This window comes from Oryctolagus cuniculus, chromosome 3 (genome assembly GCF_051225735.1).
Source record: "Oryctolagus cuniculus isolate XC-2025 breed Fujian yellow rabbit chromosome 3, ASM5122573v1, whole genome shotgun sequence".
NCBI lineage: Eukaryota > Metazoa > Chordata > Mammalia > Lagomorpha > Leporidae > Oryctolagus > Oryctolagus cuniculus.
In genome coordinates, this window is record NC_142869.1 from 181,556,233 (window position 1) to 181,575,223 (window position 18,991).

At 45.0% G+C, this 18,991-nt stretch overlaps 1 protein-coding gene across 1 annotated transcript in view; it reads right to left on the bottom strand.

Annotated features, from left to right (window-relative positions):
• The window catches only part of LOC100358478 (uncharacterized), a 285,002-nt gene that overhangs the window by 234,988 nt on the left and 31,023 nt on the right, over window positions 1–18,991 (bottom strand). Inside the window, exons 25-41 of the mRNA XM_089328728.1 lie at window positions 18,220–18,344; window positions 17,486–17,574; window positions 16,856–16,905; window positions 16,260–16,427; window positions 13,600–13,752; window positions 12,449–12,649; window positions 9,194–9,348; window positions 8,943–9,111; window positions 8,593–8,689; window positions 7,956–8,068; window positions 6,590–6,715; window positions 4,944–5,072; window positions 4,591–4,701; window positions 4,229–4,291; window positions 2,314–2,448; window positions 1,335–1,422; window positions 485–623 (exon numbers count right to left, since the gene is read on the bottom strand). Of these exons, the coding sequence (XP_089184854.1) occupies window positions 485–623; window positions 1,335–1,422; window positions 2,314–2,448; window positions 4,229–4,291; window positions 4,591–4,701; window positions 4,944–5,072; window positions 6,590–6,715; window positions 7,956–8,068; window positions 8,593–8,689; window positions 8,943–9,111; window positions 9,194–9,348; window positions 12,449–12,649; window positions 13,600–13,752; window positions 16,260–16,427; window positions 16,856–16,905; window positions 17,486–17,574; window positions 18,220–18,344 (2,111 nt within the window). The remainder of the gene's footprint in view (window positions 1–484; window positions 624–1,334; window positions 1,423–2,313; window positions 2,449–4,228; window positions 4,292–4,590; window positions 4,702–4,943; window positions 5,073–6,589; window positions 6,716–7,955; window positions 8,069–8,592; window positions 8,690–8,942; window positions 9,112–9,193; window positions 9,349–12,448; window positions 12,650–13,599; window positions 13,753–16,259; window positions 16,428–16,855; window positions 16,906–17,485; window positions 17,575–18,219; window positions 18,345–18,991) is intronic.

Consider the following 18,991-nt stretch of genomic DNA (forward strand, 5'->3'; position numbering starts at 1 on the left):
CTATGTATTCCCTTGGTCACTTGTAAATAAAACTATTACAGCAGCTGCTGCAATGTATACGATCACTAAATCTCCATGTGCGTCTCCCCAAACTTAATGATAAAAATTATTAGACTGAATATATAAACCAGTGACATACTTGTTCATTATAACTATCAAGTATTCTACAGTGTGCATAACTGTGTATGCCAGACTTTTATTTGACTGCCAGTGCAGTAGGTCTGTTTATACTTGCGTCACCATAAACATGTGAGTAATGTATTGTGCTAACTCTTACAATGGTTATAACATTGCTACGTAATAGGACTATGGGATACCCATTTGTCAGATAACACTTTAAATCTGTCTTCCAAATTATAAGCACAGGTCCTGACTCTGGCTCAATGAGTGCTTGCTTAGTAAATGGGAATTGCTACAAGTAGCTTCATCCATCACTGGCTGACCTGAAGGCTGCACCCAGTGGAGAAGGGAGACAGTGACTCACTCGTAGGTGGGTCTGGTCTGGGACCACCCGTACAGGCTGTGCACGTCGTAGTGCCGCACACGGGAGCCGTCTGGCAGGATCTGCTCGCTCTCCATGCACAGGGTCTTGCTGTTCAGGCCGGTGCCCCTGGACTCCAGGTCTGGGGGAGAAGATGCGGGGATGTTAAAGCCAGCTCTGATCCCGGGTGTCTTGTGCTTCTCTCCAAGAGACTGGATCCTGGGTCCTAGATAACTTGACCTCAGCACGAGTCCATCTCGTCTTCAACAGAGGTGTGGGAGCACCTCTGCTCTGAGACTCAAGGGTACCTGCAGCGTTCTGAACATCAAGTGCATTGAACAAAGAAGTTTGGGGAAGAATGCACGGCTGTCAGCAGAGCTTGACAGGCTCCGATCTAGATTTCAACATGCAAATGATCTCATAATCATTACCATAATGCTAGGAGGAGGACAGTGTCGGCAGCATTTTATGTTTTAGAAAACCAAAATTCAGAAATGTCACATAATCTGTGGGAAGTCACACAGCTCTGGGGCCGACACTGAACACAAGTTAGCTACAAAGTCCATCTACTCCATGACAAGGGAACAATACTATTCTCGGGCAACACACCTCTTGAAGGAATTAACGTGAGCCTAGGTCATTAAGAAATCCAGTCTTGAGGGTCCTTTGGAGACATTACAACAGGTATCACCTCTCTGAACAAATCTGAGAAATTCACCCTATGGGGCCGAGGGACTTGCACACACCCAAGTAAGAAAACCACTTAAAGTGCCATAGCACCAACAGACAAGACCCTGGCCACTGGGCTCTCAATGGCTATGGCTCTGCTAGTGAGGGGAACAAGGGTCCTTACGTGGCATGTAGGGGGGATGGTTCAGAATGGGATCCGTGCAGCCTGCAGGAACTGCCCCATTCACAAAGCTTGCCGGTTCATTCATGTCCTAGAAATGTCAACACAGACACCGCTTACTTTTCAAGGCAGGTACAACTTGTCAATTCAAGACCAGGTTGTTAGGAATAATCATCCAATACCCAGTTCTCCCTGTAGATGCAAGTCCAATAAGGCTCAACAAATCCAAAGAATAATTGCCTAAGGAGACTGATCGCCCCCTACAGCATAACTAGCTAGAGGTATAAAAAATTCTCCATCAAAGTTGGAGATTGCAAAAGTCCAAGGTATTTATTGTAATCTCCTGTGAGGGTTCACAGCAGGAACCTCAGGTGAGGTACCAGGTGTCAGGTTTAGGGAGGGTTCTCTGTGGAAGTACACTCTAATGCATTCAGTATCTGTGTGGAAGTGCACTCTAATGTGTCCAGTATCTGTGTGGGGGACACTCTAACGCGTTCACTATCTGTGTGGGGGACACTCTAATGCGTTCAGTATCTGTGTGGGGGACACTCTAACGTGTTCAGTATCTGTGTGGGGGACACTCTAACGCGTCCAGTATCTGTGTGGGGGACACTCTAACATGTTCAGTATCTGTGTGGGGGACACTCTAACGTGTTCAGTATCTGTGTGGGGGACACTCTAACGCGTCCAGTATCTGTGTGGGGGACACTCTAACGCGTCCAGTATCTGTGTGGGGGACACTCTAACATGTTCAGTATCTGTGTGGGGGACACTCTAATGCGTTCAGTATCTGTGTGGGGGACACTCTAACGTGTCCAGTATCTGTGTGGGGGACACTCTAATGCGTTCAGTATCTGTGTGGGGGAGATTATAGTCCTTTTGACTAAAGCTCAGGGATACTCCTGTCTAACTACACAGAGTTAGACAAACATGCATTGATGCACATGTGTACCCACACACACACACACACACACACACTTACAATCCATAAGCCGTCGAACTTCAAGCTCTTCTCTGGGTTCTGTGGGTTGGTGTACATTTCTTGTATTTCCCTCTTCCACCAGCTGACAGTTGAATTACGGAAAAAGTCTGGGAAGGCCGCATAAGCTCTGTATTGCTGTAAGAATTAAATACAGTCCATTTGTCCCAAACACATATATTGGGCAGTAGACAGGCACTATCTGAGATCTCATGCAAAGTCTAATACCACAGATGAAAGTCTCATCAGAGCCTAAGTGACGTTCTTGACTCACTAGAAAAACAGTGACATTAAGAATGCGAGGCTTGAGCAAACTGCACTCTTAGCTTTTTTCTCTCTCGCTGTCAGCACAAATTCTAACACACTGGCCCCTTCATCTCAGGTGTTACTGGCCCAACACACAACACTGCCTTGGCAACCTGCCCTACTTGATCTTGTTTTTTCCCTGTTATATCTACTGCCAGAGAATAGATACACAGTCCAACAGCCATCAGCCTGGTCCCTGTGTGACTTTCTCATTTACATCGGGAGTACAGTTGCTGCCTCCTGGTTCTGGGACTCAGGGGATCTGAGCTTAACACCAGGTGACGGCATCACTGGACCACAGTATCATTCAGTCTTGTTACTCCATCGAAGCTATCCCAGTCTTGAACTCTAGGTCCTCAAACTATGCTATTTCTCTTAATATCTGCCTTCCCTCTCTGACTTACCAATTGCCCTGAAAAGAAATTCGTCTAGATAATCCATGAAATCTGGCCTGCCTCCTGCCAGTCCTGCTCCAGATGACTGGCATATGCGTGTGTACCAGCTTCAACCCTCTATTACATGGAAAGAGCTTCCCAAATGGGTCATTTTCCCCGATTTTAAGTGGCTGATCCCTTAATTCACAGCTTCTGTGCTGTGCTCACCAAAACAACGATTTATCTGATTCATCCTTGATCCTAATGGAACTTCTAGGCATGGCAATTTATGCCACATTGCAGACACAGAGGCCAGCTTCTGTGTTTCTCCAACTCTGGACAAGATCTTCCCCCACCTTCCCAGCTCTGTTAGGGAGGCTGCATTGGCTAAATACGCCCTGCTGCCTTCCTACCCAGGAAGGAAATTTGATGTTGAAGAAAAGTTAGATGAGGCCAGGCAAGGCCCTTGCTCTGCAGAAGGGTGTCCACGCATACCATCATCAGAGCAATTAACGACAACACAAGGAAGCTGCACCAGCCCACTGGGCACACATCGCTACCAAGAGTGAGGCTGCACATTTCCTCAACCAGCAAGAAACCACAGACTCATTCAAGCAGCAGGTGCTTACTGAAGCAGGGAACAAATTCTGGTGCAGAGAATGTGAACCTGGGTCCATCTCAAGCAAGAACCTGCACCCAGAAGAAAGTAATTTTAACTTAAAGTTGGAAACTGAGAAGTGAAGGGAAAGTTGAGAGCCCCAAAGAAGAATGGGAGGCACAGGAGACTTAGGAGTGAAGATGGAGAAGCCTGATGATGAAAAAAGATGTAGAGAAAAAAGACCCAACCACGAAAGACAAAAGTTAGAGGCTGTTTCAAAGGATTAGCCAAGACAACAACAAGGGACTAAAACAGAAAAAAATGTACTTCTTGGAGTTTTCATCCTGTAGAAATTCCCTGAGTCTTCAGGATTTGAAAATTGGACTTGAAGTCCCTTCTCTGTCACCCACAACTATGGACAACTAAAGTAAGCTCTCTGAGTTCTATATCCCACGAATGCTAACAACTGAGCCCAAGTTGGGAGTAGAATACCACACACACTGACTCCCAGGACATGTCCCATAAACGTTTTCCCTGGCTATGGTCACGTCCATTGTGTGGGCACGTCCAGTACCCTGAGTTATGGCTGCCACTTCCTAGCAATCCTGCTTTCACTCGACACCCACAGGGGGTCTCTTACCTCCACTTGACTGTCCCAGTCCAGAGAGCTGTTCACAACAACACCAGGGTAGTCAGGCCAGACCTGTGCAGAGAAAAAGGTTCAACATCAACACATCTGTCCAGTTTCCTTGCATAGTATTTCCTAAGAAACTTTAAGCCATGGACCTAATGGAAATACTACTTTAATTATCATGTAGGATTTCTCTAGATAAAGTAGATCCCCATGAGGCATGAGAAGCCCTCAACTGTATTAACAGTGATTGAAAAAAGTGAGAACTTTTGCCCTCAAGGTCCAAATTAAAAGGGCTAAAAAACCACAGGCACAAACATAGCATGACCCACCCCGGGCTGGGCACTGGCAGATCACTGCCCAGCTCATACCTTTCCCCAGACAATGCCGCCGCCATTTGGGTATTTGATGAAGACGTCGTCCTCCACACCCCGAGTGAAGGCAGGGTAAGGCTGCGTCTCATTGCCAGAGATCGCTGGGTCCTGAAATCAAACCACAAGTCAGCTGCGAAAACCAAAGCTGGCAATGGCAAGGACATGAAAAAGGAGAACTCCTGCAGAGAGAAGGCCTTAGGGTCCCCTGGGTGGTAGTTTCTGGACTCCAGGGAAATGCATTTCCTAGTGGGGCTTCCATTTCCTGCTCACTCCACAGAAGGAAGGACAGCACAGGGCCTTCTCCCCCACAGCCCATCAGCCTCCCCACATGACATCACGTGAGCACCAACCAGGATGAGGATGACCCGCATCCCATCGCCACGCAGGCGCTGGATCAGAGCTGGGAGCCCAGCAAACTTGGGGCTGAGGGTGAAGTCCAGCTGCCGCTCCATGTAGTCGATGTCTGAGTACTGCACGTCCTGGGGAGAGACACAGGGCCACCGATGCTGCTGCGGTCCAAGCCCAGGCTCCACTAGCAGCCCTCTGCCACGGCGCCCTGAGTTACAGACAGCTTCCTTTATATGCTTCCACATCTCAGTTATGGGTTAAGTATAGATTCGGGAAATTCATCTAATTTTTCAAACGTTCAGCCACACAACAGAATGTGTGTTCATTCAGCAGACAACATGGATTGTAAATGTACTACAAAACAAAAACCCATAAGGGCTTTGCAACATTCAATCTAAAGAATAATCAAACACTGATATCTTATTTTTTATTAAATATAGCAAGCTGTTTGCTTTATTAATGGAATAATTATAAACAATCAAAAAGTTAAATGAAATTATATTAATATGTAAGAGGTCCACTGAAGTATTTTCTGTTAGAATGTGTTTCCACTACATTTCTTTTGGGAACCAGACACATAATTCCTTCATTCAACCAGTGATTTGTTCCAAGCTGATGCAGCACTGGGCTGTAGTATGAGTAGAGAGTTAGAACTAAGGACCTTCTTGCATCTTCACAAATGTCTTCAGAGCCATGGCTAAGTCTGAGTTAATGTTCTCCAGTTAAGCAACACTTAATATCTGTGTACAGCCTGCAGTCATTTGTTCTGGCACTGTCAAGGCAATTGCAGGTGGGACTCAAATTCAATAAATCTATAGCAGGTTAATTATTATTTATTTGAAAGGCAGAGTTACAGAGAGAGAGAGAGAGAGAGAGAGAGACAGAGAAAGATCTTCCATCTGCTGGTTCACTCCCCAAATGATCACAATAGCCAAAGTTGGGCTGATTCAAGGCCAGGAGCCAGGAACCTCTTCTAGGTCGCCCACAATCCAACTCCCTTAGTAATGGGCCTGGGAAAGTAGCGAATAATGTTTCAAGATCTTGAGCCCCTGCACCCATGTGGGAGTCCTGGAAGAATCTCCTGGCTCCTGGCTTTGGCCTGGCCCAGCCCTAACTGTTGCAGTCATTTGGGGAGTGAACCAGCAGATGGAAAACCTCTCTCTCTCTCTCTCTCTCTCTCTCTCTCTTTGCCTCTCCACCTCTCTGCCTCTCCCTCTCTGTAATTTTGACTTTCAAATAAATACATAAATAAATAAATACATCTTTTGAAAAAAGGAAGAGAAAGAAAAAAGGTTCCCTACTCTTGTTTTAGTAAACCTTTCATTTTTATGGAATCAAGGATTTTTTGACTAGATGTTTTGATGTCATATAAAAGAAATGGAAAGAAGCACAATGTAGCAGAAAGAGTGATGGAGCCAGCCCGATCTCCTCCTTTTGCAAACCACTGTGAATGTTTGAGCTCCATCTTTGTAAGGAGACATGAACTTCCATTTGTATTACTGTGCTGAGGTAAGGAACAGTGTGACATTGCGTAAGAAAGCATTTTGTATCTTTCTACAACTTTGTAAAACTCTCACAGAGGGTCCAGATACAGAGACCCCTGGGTGAGTGTGAGGTCCAGAACCAGGCCCCAGCACTGAGAACTTACATAGGGGATCTGGGCCGCCACCATGTCATCATACAGGTTGGCAATCTCCGTGTCATTCTCATAGCCATAGCGACACAGCTGGAAGCCCAGGGACCAGTAAGGCACCATCACAGGACGGCCAATCACCTGGGAAGTAGACACCAAGTATTAGTCCTCAAGAAGCAGAAACTGGATTAAAGTTCTGTATGAAGTGATAGAATATTTTTCAGTGTTCCTAGCTCAACAATTAACACATTCAAATCCAGAGAGAAACGGAGGTGATTCAGAGCCCTTGAGATACCATGGAGAGAAATCCCCGCTAACCTTGAGTTCCTTCTCTGAGAATTATGGGAAATCTGATTTTTCTCTGATGTCTAGAAGTGGTCTACCTCACTTCTCAGACTCCAGATGCAACCATTTTGGTTTAACATTCAGGCTCCAGGTCCTGCTGACTACAAACTTGAGTGAAATTTAAGTGACCACTTTGCTCATTAATTTCTTACGTGTATACTTGGGCATAAAATAGTATCAGCTCATGGTGTTTTTCTGTAAACTTAGTAAACTGATATGCAGCTACTTGATAAGTAAATGGAAATGGAATTATAAGATAAACAACTTACATTGGGGCAAAAATATTTTGAAATATATGCAAATGAACAGTCTTCAAAAAGTCCATAGGAAATGCATACAATAAAGCATGCATGGATATCAATTTTTTACACCAAAATGAACTTACCTTTTAACGCCATTTTCCATGAACCCACTGAAGGACCCTCATAATGAAATGTGCTTTGGCATGCAGTAAGTAGCGGAGAAGTGAAATACAATAAGCATTACATAGGGGTGTGTGTTGTGCCACAACAGTCACAACCGTCACTATCACCCTGACGATGACAACATAATCAACACTATCACTTCCACCAGTACCACCACTGCCATCACCTCTACCACTTTCACTTAACTTTTAATCCACACCAAAGACCATACCAACAACAACGTCACCACCTCCACCACCACCACTACCATCCTCCAGCATCACTGCCATCAATCCACCACCACTACCACCACCATCACCACTACCACCACCATCTCTCCCCAACCATCACCACCACCAAAACAACACTCCCACCATCCATCGCTCTATAATCATCACCATCATGACTGCCATCATTAATAGTAACACTACCACACCTGTTTCTCTCCAGTGCCTATAGAAGCTATGAATTTAAGCATTCTTATATTTATTTCTTCTTAACCTATACTCTACCTTTTTCTAAAAAGGACTAACAATTCCAGGTATCCACCTGAGAGTTGCTCCTATGAACATGGGTTTGGCACACAGAATGCGCCAAACTTGACACTTGGCAGCCAGCTGACTCCCTCCTACCTCGGTGTACTGCTGAGTGACAAGCTCTGGAGTGGGCCCCAAGAACACATAGAAGTCCAGAACTCCCCCTGTGGTCCGGTACGTCAGGGCGGGCGTGGGCTGGAACGTGACATCTGCAACACAGGAAATGCCGACCATGCTGGAATCCTTCAAGGTGAGCAATCGTCCCAGAAACCCACACCTTCTCCATCTCCCTGTGCTCTCCTCCCTGCTGCAGAACTTGGAGCTACACCCACACAGAACTGAAGCAGGAGGCACTCACCTCAGTTTTTATATAACTATCTTTTCTCAAACACCGGAGGTTCCCTTTCTAGATTGCCACAGATATTTTTGCAAACCCTCATATCCAGAAATCACTGTAATTGACTTATAATTGGCTCTCCTTTCCTGACTTCCACAATATTTGAAGCTCATTTTCTGTCATTTTTTATGTGGATATTTATCAAAATAAGGGTTAGGTGAGATATTACTACTTGCTAGTGGGCTGGAAGAAACAGAAAATATAAACAGAAAGAAGATACATCATGCCTACAAGATGACATTTTTGAACACAAGAGTAGTTGAATGAAATATATTCTAAAGTTACTCTAGCAATAACGGTGCACAAAAGTAATGAGAGTAACTAGCACAGGCTTACCCATGGCATTGCTGTTCAGCAGGAGCACTCCGTGGGCACTGCCATCCTCCTCCAGGCCCATGTAGTAGGGGTGCACACCATAGGAATTCATCTTGTACTAAGAACCAGGACAGAGAGGCGGCACAAGTTAAGAGACGTTGTAGTTGAGAAAGAAACCCAGCAAATTCCCATGGGGTCAGTCTTCCTTGTGACTGATTAAACACAGGTGACCAGAGAGCCTGGGAACTACACCCCTGGTGGAGAAGCAGAAGGGGGGACCCAGCAGGTGGAGTCTGGCAGGGCACAGCACAGCGCGTGCACACCCAGCGCTGGCAGAGGGGCAGACACAGAACCCAGTGCTCCGTCCTTACCCCCGGGGGCTGGTCTCGGGAGAACATGCCCCACGTGTGCCAGTTCAGGTCTCTCCTGAAGGCCGTGTGCTCCGTCTCCCCAAAGCCGTACAGGTACGCGGAGGGCAGGCGGGTGGAGATGCGGATGAACAGGTCGTTGAACAGGAAGCCGAGCAGCTGAGAGTCCCAGCTGCAACACAGACAGGGGTTGGGAGCAGACACGGACCTCCCTCGGGGCCTCGAGCAGCTGGCTTTCCCAGGACAGCACTTACATGACAGCGCCTGTGCTCTTGCGGCGAATCACCACCCCGAATGGGTTCTCCCCAATGGAGACCTCGTAGAGCTGACTCTCAGGGCTGCTGGCTGGAACCCCGGGTAAGTTCAGAGGGACTGGGACCTCATACCGACTGTTGTTGGGGTCATAGATCTAGGCCAGAGGGAACAGGTGTTAGACAAGGGTGCAGGTGGGGAATAAGGTTTGGTGTTCCATCACACACAGGGTGATTACACTTAATAGAATAATATTTTGTAATTAAAAAGGGATAAAATAAAGCATTTTAATGTTGTCATTACAGAGAAATGATGGATTCTGAGATGATGGATAACTGAAATATCCTGACTTCATCAATACATCATGAGTAAATGTATCAAAACCTTGATTCTACACCATACAGATGTAGAATTCCATATATAAACTATAATAAGGACCTTAAGCACTGATAGTTTCATTTAAATCAGTACCCTTAGAGGAACCTTAATGTGTTTGACAAACAGCCTATATGCTGTATATTTTTGTCTTCTTTTAGTTCATGGTGGCTAGGATTTCATTATCATACCAAAGAATAAAGTCAGGTTTAACATTTTGACCTGAGTCTGTCACATAATTTTTAAGGCCCCTATTACAGTCATACACTCATTTGGACTTTGGTACCAACTGGAAAGATAATTCTGAAGTCAGTGTGATATTTCTGAATATACTATGTTCTATTTTGTGTATTGCTTACAAGTGAATACCTGAACACTTCTCAGAATTGAAAAATCTCCCCAAACCCACAACTTTTTATTAAAATAATTATGAATGTCCCTGCTGAAAGTGGTAAGAAAATATGGTTCATGATTATCTCTACTTGATGCTATATGGCACAATGGATGTGATCTGAATAAGTCGGGGCTATGACTTTAAGAAATCCACCTGCTAATGGGAAGTGAGCGAGCAGCAGCCGCAGTTTCTGGACGATGTGTGCTAGTGCAGCTCCGTCAAAGGGCTGTGAGGCCATGGAAAGGAAGTGCCCGACAGTTTCTGAGAGATGAGCGATTTTCATAGGAAATACAGACTGAGTCTTAAAACCTTTGTACCCTTTAACCAAGCACAGATGAGATCAAGCTGTCGTTTGCTAAACCGCCATCACAGTCCGAGTGCCACTTCCACTCCTAGTCACTCTGCTTCCAATCCAGGTTTCTGCCAGGGCACTGGGAAGGCAGCAAACGATGACCCACGTGAATGGGCTCCTGCCACCCATATGCAGCACCTGGGAGGAATCATGGGCTCCTAGCCTCAGCCGTCCCAGTCCTGGCTGCCTTGTTCATTTGAGTAGTGAACCAGCAAGTGGCAAATCTCTCTTTCTCCATCATTCCAATTTCAAATAAATTTTAAAAGAAATCATACACACAATGTAACAAAGGTACAAAATGCTAAAGAAACTCAGAAAATGATAATACACTGGAGAGGGCTACTTCATGGTCAAGAGGCAGAAAAAGAAGAGTAAAGGCTAAAAACCCAGAAAAGTTGATTCTTTCAAACCCATAACGTTCCTGCTACATGGAAGAGCTACAGTGAAGATACAAACACCAAACAGCATCATGCCTGCAGAGAAGAGTCCACGTGGACTTGGATTTGGAGAACCTTTCACACAACACCACGAGGCGCCTCATGCATTTACTCTCAACAAACATCTGAGTGCTTACACACTCACAGGCCCTGCTGGATTTGAGAAGCACAATGCAAAAGGACAAATTCCTGTGCCCGAGACACTCACAGTTCCATAGATAAATCTAACAACACCCAAGCACTGCTGAATCCCTAGATGTAGATAAATCACGGAAGGAAAAAAAGAACTGTCTGTGGCTGAACGTTTCACAGGTTCCTCAAATTCAGGATAAAGCCTGAACCAATGATTGTATATTGACCAGGCACAAGCCTTTTTTTTTTTTTTTTTTTTTTGACAGGCAAAGTTAGACAGTGAGAGAGAGAGAGAGAGATAGAAGGTCTTCCTTCCGTTGGTTCACCCCCAAATGGCCACTATGGCCAGTGTGCTGCACCAATCCGAAGCCAGGAGCCAGGTGCCTCCTCCTGGTCTCCCATGCGGGTGCAGGGCCCAAGCACCTGGGCCATCCTCCACTGCACTCCCGGGCCACAGCAGAGAGCTGGATTGGAAGAGAAGCAACCGGGACAGAATCCGGCACCCCAACCGGGACTAGAACCCGGTGTGCCGGCGCCACAGGCAAGGATTAGCCAAGTGAGCCTCGGCACTGGCCAAGCACAAGCCTTTTCAAGATTCCTGATTTCAGAACCAGCACTGCTATTCACAGGCAGATGCAGGTTAGAAACAAGGTCACCATTTGCCATGATTCTCTGTCCTCACCAGCACCTAATTTCAATTTCTCATTCCAAAATAAGCCCATGGCTCCTCACACCCCTACCTGAACCTACTCCCAGACTCACTCATCACTTGGCCTGCAGAGACTCTCACAATTTGTCTCTCCACATCCAATCTTGCTCACCCCACCATTTTTCCGATAGTAACCTTTTCAAAATGAAGATCAGGACAAATCAATGCCTCTGCATTGTTCTTAGGATCAGGATGAGATCTAGTCCACTAGCATGTGATCAACTTAGAAAAGCAAACTCAGGTCGTAGATTTAAGTCTTTAATCCACGTTGAGTGGATTTTTGTGTAAGGTGTAAGGTAGGGGTCTTGCTTCATGCTTCTGCACGTGGAAATCCAGTTTTCCCAGCACCATTTATTGAACAGACTGTCCTTGCTCCAGGAACTGGTTTTAGATCCTTGATCAAATATAAGCTGGCTGTAGATGTTTGGGTTGATTTCTGGTGTTTCAATTCTGTCCCAACTTGACTCTCACTGGGATTAAACATGACAATAGGTCTGATCTGATTTCATCATCATTTAAAAAATCATCTATTATTTTTCACTTTATGTGTCTGTGTGGGAGCAAACTGTTGAAATCTTTACTTAATGTATGCTAAACTGATCTTCTGTATATAAAGAGAATTGAAAATGAATCCTCATGTGAATGGAAGGGGAGAGGGAATGGGAAAGGGGAGGGTTGCGGGTGGGAGGGACGTTATGGGGGGGAAGCCATTGTAATCCATAAGCCATACTTTGGAAATTTATATTCATTAAATAAAAGTTAAAAAAAAACTCATTTAAGGATCCTGTAACCTGGAATGGCAAAAAGTAATGCAACTGAAAAGGGCTTTCCCGTGTCTGATGCAGACGCCGGGCTTACCTTAAACTGCAGCATTTCATTCTTGTGGTAGGTCACTTGCAGGCGCAGGGGGTTCACGGGTGTGGAAGGGAAGGCGTTGGATTCAACAGAGGACTTTAGGGAGATGTCAGCAGTGGCTCCATCTGAGTGATACTGAACATTGCTGACCGAGTATAGATCATTGACGAAGTAGCAGAAAGGGACCCCAGGAGAAGTGGATTCCTGAAAAACAAGGAATATGATGGGTGAGCTTGTGGCCTTAGAAACAGAAAATACCAAGAAAGAGTGGGGGATGCAGTGTATAGGACAAGAGGGCGAGTCCATCACTCATTCACTATCACATCAGTGGGTGATGTCAAAAGTTAAATCCCTGACCTTCAAGAACAATATATATATATATAGTGGGGAGCAACTCAGACTAGACTGTTACTGGAATTAAGACTTATTCTATGCATCTGCTCTCCCACAATATGGCGCTGGGAGAGGAGGAAACAGCTTCTACACAGCTGCCTCCAGTTCAACCAATAGACTGTGGGACCTGCTCCTGATTGGAGGAGAGCAGCGTACTCGGCGTGTGGGTAGCAGAGTTGGGATTGGTGGAAGAGGACTATAAAGGAGGAGAGAGACAACATGCACCAGGAACATCTAAGAGGAACATCTATCTGAAGGAACACCTGTGCAGCCCCCGAGAGAGCCGGCCGGCGGTGTGCCGCTCCCCCGCGGAAGTGGGGAAAGTGGCAGGGGGAACCGCCCTTCCACGGAAGAACCAGCAGCAAACCCGGGGAGGGCCGAGGAGACAAAAGAACAGCGCAGGGTCCTGTGTCGTTCCTCCACGAAGAGGGGAAGCGACATATATAGTTTATATATAACAACATATATAATATATAAACAATATATAGTGTTTATTTAATGTACTTAATATATATTTACTTTATATATAGATATAGATATCGATAGAGATAGATATAGACATATAAATAGATAGATAAATCTATCTATAAAATGTGTCCCACTCCTGTTTCCAACCGCCACCACTCTCCACAACCAAAGCAGGTATTTAGGGAAACTCGTGCTAAAGATTAAGCAGACACATATGTGCTGGGACTATCCTCTTGTAGGTGCGGAGCAAGCAGAGAGGTTTTAAGGCGTGATAGCACCACCCGCCTGGTTACCTCCCAGACACAGCCACGGGCAATGCAGCTGTCTGCAGAAACTCCCTGCTCATCAGGATAGCAGTCGATCTTTTCCTCATCCCTCATCGTCAAGGTCCACTCCACCGTGTACGCTTCTCCCAGGACAAGCTCAATTTCTGTGATAACAGCAACCTGTGGGAATGCGAAAGGTGCAAGGACATTCATCCACAGACTCATGTCTCACTAAAAAATGAAATAGAAACCAGATTCTCCACCTCCTAGGAACACACGACTGCAGCTGATGTGATGCTGCAGGCTTGGCAGAGGGAGATTCAAGGGGCACAAGTTCTCCGACTCTCAGAACCTGGCACATTACGTTGTGGGAAGAGTTAGGGTCGGCTGAATCTGCTATGTGCACCCCTTGTATTCCCTCCCTGAATCCTCTTTCCCCTTGATGTAGTCAGAAAGACTCTGTGGCAGGTCCCATGCTGAGCTGAGTGTCCTACTCCCTCCTCCCCAGACCAGGGCTCCCCAGCAGTCTGGAGTGGGGGACAGAAAACAGCAATGAAGACCACACGGCTTGGATGCTCCTTCTCATTTGTCTGTGACAAACTATTTCCATCCTTTGGGTCTCATTTTTATCAACAATAAAATTAAGGAATGGGCAACATCATTATAGTTGCTTTTATTTCCAACATCACAGCCACTTCATTTCTCTAAGCCCATAGATTCCATATCTTCCTCAGGGAATTCCACTCAATATTTCAAACACTTACTCCCATTTTAATATTATTTTTCACCTTTCTTATTTGATCAAGTCTATAAATAGCACTTTATATAAAGGAAGTTCTCTCATGTCTGCATGTCACATTATAGAGATAATCATCCTTATCCCAGTCTCCCAGTATCAATCGTCATTCACCTCACTGTCCCATTAATTTAACTCTCTGAGAGCCCTAGACAAGGATTGCATAATGGCACAGCCATGATTCAGGAATCAATATGAGACTGTTTGAGAATAGGTCTTGCATGAGCTCGTTTGAACACCTAAGACCCAACAAAACCCAACTACAGAAATCCTATTCAAACTTATCTCCTTCCCAGTGTTAATCCTACCTATGCCAGCTACACAAACTCATAGAGTAATAATGTCATGCTGTTCTCAGTCCTTGGATGCTGTTATTCTGATATCTCTTTTCTATGGAAATTTGTCCATTTGTTGAACGCACTGCTAGTTGCCTGTTCCATATAAAATGTTCCTTCTTGTTCACCATTTCAGCTTAGAATACACAAGTTCCAATCAAGAGTTAGAATACACAAGTCCAATCGATGCAACGTTGCTGTCACCTTTAAGACATAAGCTCAAGTACACCAAGAGCTGCTTGCAAAGTGTCTTCCTCCTGCTTTAAGGACACTGTCTCTCTCCCCTCTCCCCCTCTATTTCTGCTAAAAGAGGGGCATATTGACTAAAACCAAGCGTTGCTTCTAATCCCAAGAGAAAACAAACACTTCAGCCTTGCTATCTTTGAGACCTGAACCAATGTCCGTCTCTCTACCTCGCACATCTCTTATAAAAGACAGAAGTCCCAAATCAGTATGTTCCAGGGGGGTTCCCCGTCTTCTGTATCTGATAACCCTGTCATATACACCATCGCCCGAGCCCCACTCTGCAGTTTTGCTTTCACTTCTATTAAATGTTGAATAGCCAATTTAGCCTAAGTTACTGCTTCCTATACATTGAGTTGCCTGCCTCTTTCAAAATAGTTTCACGTGTATAAATTGTTTCCTCACTAGCAAATTTCAAAAAGTGTTCTTTGATCTCATAACAATTGATTTATTTGACATATTTTTATTGAGTGCATTTTATTTTCTGTATCCTTTAAGTGGATTGTACTTCACCACACACTCATCCACGCAAAGCCATGGGAATTCAAAGCTCATAGTGGATGTGTACTTAATATGTGCCATCTGGACAAAGCATCAAACACCATCAGTCTGCCACTGTGGTAGAAAATTGAGTAATTTTCCCCAGATTTGAAATGTCTCTCACAACACATGCAGCCCATGCTTCTCATTGGGGACATGGAGTACTTGTGGGATGGATTATCTTGGGAAAAGATTCCTCATAAATGATAACTGATTACAAGTTGTTCAAGATGTCAAGGCTCATTACAACCAATAAAATATTTTATTTTTATTACCTAACAAAATACCTATCCATTAGAGAGGATTATCAAATTCTTTAAAGTATTTCTCTAAAATGTATGTTTCAGGGTGAAAGTCACATATCTCAAAACTCAAAGTTTTGTTGGAAAAAACTTCAGAGATTTAATTCATGGGACTTCTTCCTTCACCCCACAACAGCTTTCAGATTCACTTCCCCTCTAATCCTGCTCCCCACCCTGCTAACCCTGCTCCTTTGTGTCCCAGGATTCTATTCGTTTGAATGCCAAGCTGTAGAGGGCAGAGCATTGAGTGACAAATGGGGAGGTGGTGTGGAAAGACCACTGCACCTGTGCCCATCTCTCAGCAGCTCTCCCTTCATGCCAGCTCTGCCACCTCCTCATCCCTTTTCTCCTTCCCAAACTGAGACCCCACACAGGTCTCAGCATCTGCTCTGGTCCTTCAGGAACTCAGGTTACCATGCCAGGAAGCTACACCCATTCTTGATTAATTATGTCAACGAGATGGGTATTTACCTTCAGGCTATAATCATAAGTGACCATAGGAGACATCTGGCTCAGGACACCATTGTGTTTCACTGTTACATTGCTAGGTTCCTGTGTCCCAAAGATTTTAATCTCTTTAAAAGCTAAATTGTTGGGGTCCTTGTAGCCTGACTGTGAGATCGTCACATCCAAGCGGTTCTACAAAAAAAAAAAAAAATCAAGGACAGTTAAGTACAAAGGAATCATATATAGATGCTGCAGTCACACAAGTATTCTATACTTTCTACTTCTCTGGGCATCTCCAAGCTATCTCTAATAATGTGTGCTTAAGAAGTAGATATTATTTTAATAATCCCCTGATTTAAGAAATATCTATGATACACGTATATTTTTTACAACTGTCATTGGAAACACTGGATGCTTTGATTTATCTCTACTCAGATCACTGCCTTCTATGATGGCATGCCTGGTTCAATTTGGAGAAGACAAGCAAAGCTGGAAATGTTATTCAATAAAAGTCGTAAGTTCATATGAGGTTTCAAATACAGGAATATGCAAACATGACCCCATGTGCTAATAAACAGACAGAAGCCCATGCCTAAGATTCATAGAAACTGGTTACTCACTTGGGTGACAGAAAACTCACATAAAAGATAGACGTTACTGGCCACAGTATCTGAAAGTGAGAAAATGACAAGTCAGACTGGCCTCTCCGTCACAGAGGCAGATTTCTCCCTGCCTGTTTGTGCTTCACGAATAGCAACACTTCTGTCTTTTTACGGCTGAATAATATTCATTCATCAGTCGATGTTAATACCCTGGTTATTATAAAAAGTGCTACAAGGAACATGGAGATGCAGATACATCTTCAAGATACTGGTTTCATTTCTTTGGACATATGCCCAGAAGAAGGATTGCTGAACTGGATGGCAGACCTATTTGTAATTCCTTTAGAAACTTCCATTCTGTTTCCCACAATGGCTGGCCCAATGTACCTTCCCATCAATGGCACACAAGTCTTTCCTTCTCTCTACACCCTCACTAACACTCGTTATCTCTTGCCTTTTTCCGAAGGGCCAGCCCAACAGGTCTTAGGTAACTCCTCCCTGTGGTTTGTGATTCGCAGTTCTCTGCTGATTAATGAGAGTGAGTGTGTATTTGGGTGGAAATGGGGACAGTTCTAGCAGATAGAACATGGTTCCCTTCCACCTGTGGTTCATCTACCACTGCTCCTGACATTATCATCACATGCTCACCTCTGGTGTCTCCGTCATCCCAGAAGAGTTCACCTTTCGCTTCTTTGTTCTCATCCAGGGCGATGATGAGACCAAGAGCGTTCTGCCGACTGTGGGAAACACATTTATGAACAAACAGAGACTAAACCTCAAAGGATTTTTTTCAAATTACCTTGGAATGTTCCCACCTAAAATACATTGTTGCAAAAATTAGGAGAAAAAAAAAAAGAAAAGAAGGAAGTAGAAAGGAGAGAGGGAGGGAGTGAAGGCGGGAAGCGTCATTATGTTCTGCCACAGAATTGCATCTATGAAACACACGAAATATGCTCTTTGTGTCAATAATAAAAAGATTAATTTGAAAAAAGAAAAATGGGAAGTACGAGATTCTATGAAACACACGAAATATGCTCTTTGTGTTAATAATAAAAAGGTTAATTTGAAAAAGAAAAATGGGAAGTACGAGATTCTATAGAACTATTTTTATTTACACATCTCTTGACTATAATAAAAAGAAAGCTTCGTAAAGACCTGATTCAAACATAACTCAGAGGGGTTAAGCTACTATCAGCATATGGATCTACCTTTCCTTAGGAACAAAAGCAAAGTCACCAGGTGCACCTTCTTCTTCAATAATTTCACAGAAAACAGGAATATCTCAACCCTCACCAGTAGGCGTCCATGCCTCCACACCGCTGGGCTTCATTACAGAGCGGTGCACTAACTGCTGTGCAGAGGGGACCCCCGTCCACGCTCACCTCTGGTTGGTGTTCAGCGCAGGCTCCTGCCAGGGCAGGATGTAGCCGCCCCGGACGTGAAGGTTGATGTGGTCAAGAGGGGCGGGCAGGACCTTCCACTGGGCCTTTGCATTAACATCCGCACCCTGTGGGCAGAGGAAAATCGAGATGACTGTCTCACCACACCATCTGAACACATTGTTCATCGCCCCTCAGCACAGCCCTGTACCACGTTTCTCACATTCACTCATTCTTGCTGGGACATCCTGGGAGAATCTGCTGCCATTTTGGATTGCACAGCTCACACTACAAAAGCCTTGGAATGGGTCCCAGAGACCCTCACTCCACAAGCTGTTTTTTTTTTTTTTTACAGGCGGAGTGGACAGTGAGAGAGACAGAGAGAAAGGTCTTCCTTTTCTGTTGGTTCACTCCCCAATGGCCGCCGCAGCCAGCACACCGCACTGATCCAAAGCCAGGAGCCAGGTGCTTCCTCCTGGTCTCCCATATGGTGCAGGGCCCAAGGACCTGGGCCATCCTCCACTGCCTTCCCGGGCATCAGTAGAGAGCTGGACTGGAAAAGGGGCAACCGGGACAGAATCCGGTGCCCTGACCGGGACTAGAACCCGGTGTGCCGGCACCTCAGGCGGAGGATTAGCCTAGTGAGCCGCGGCACTAGCCCACAGGCTGTTTCTGTACCACGGAGCAGTGCTGGAGGAGGTAGAACAACCCTTCATTCACCTCACAGAATCTGATACACCCTCCACAGTGGAATGCTGGCCTTCTCTCTCACCAG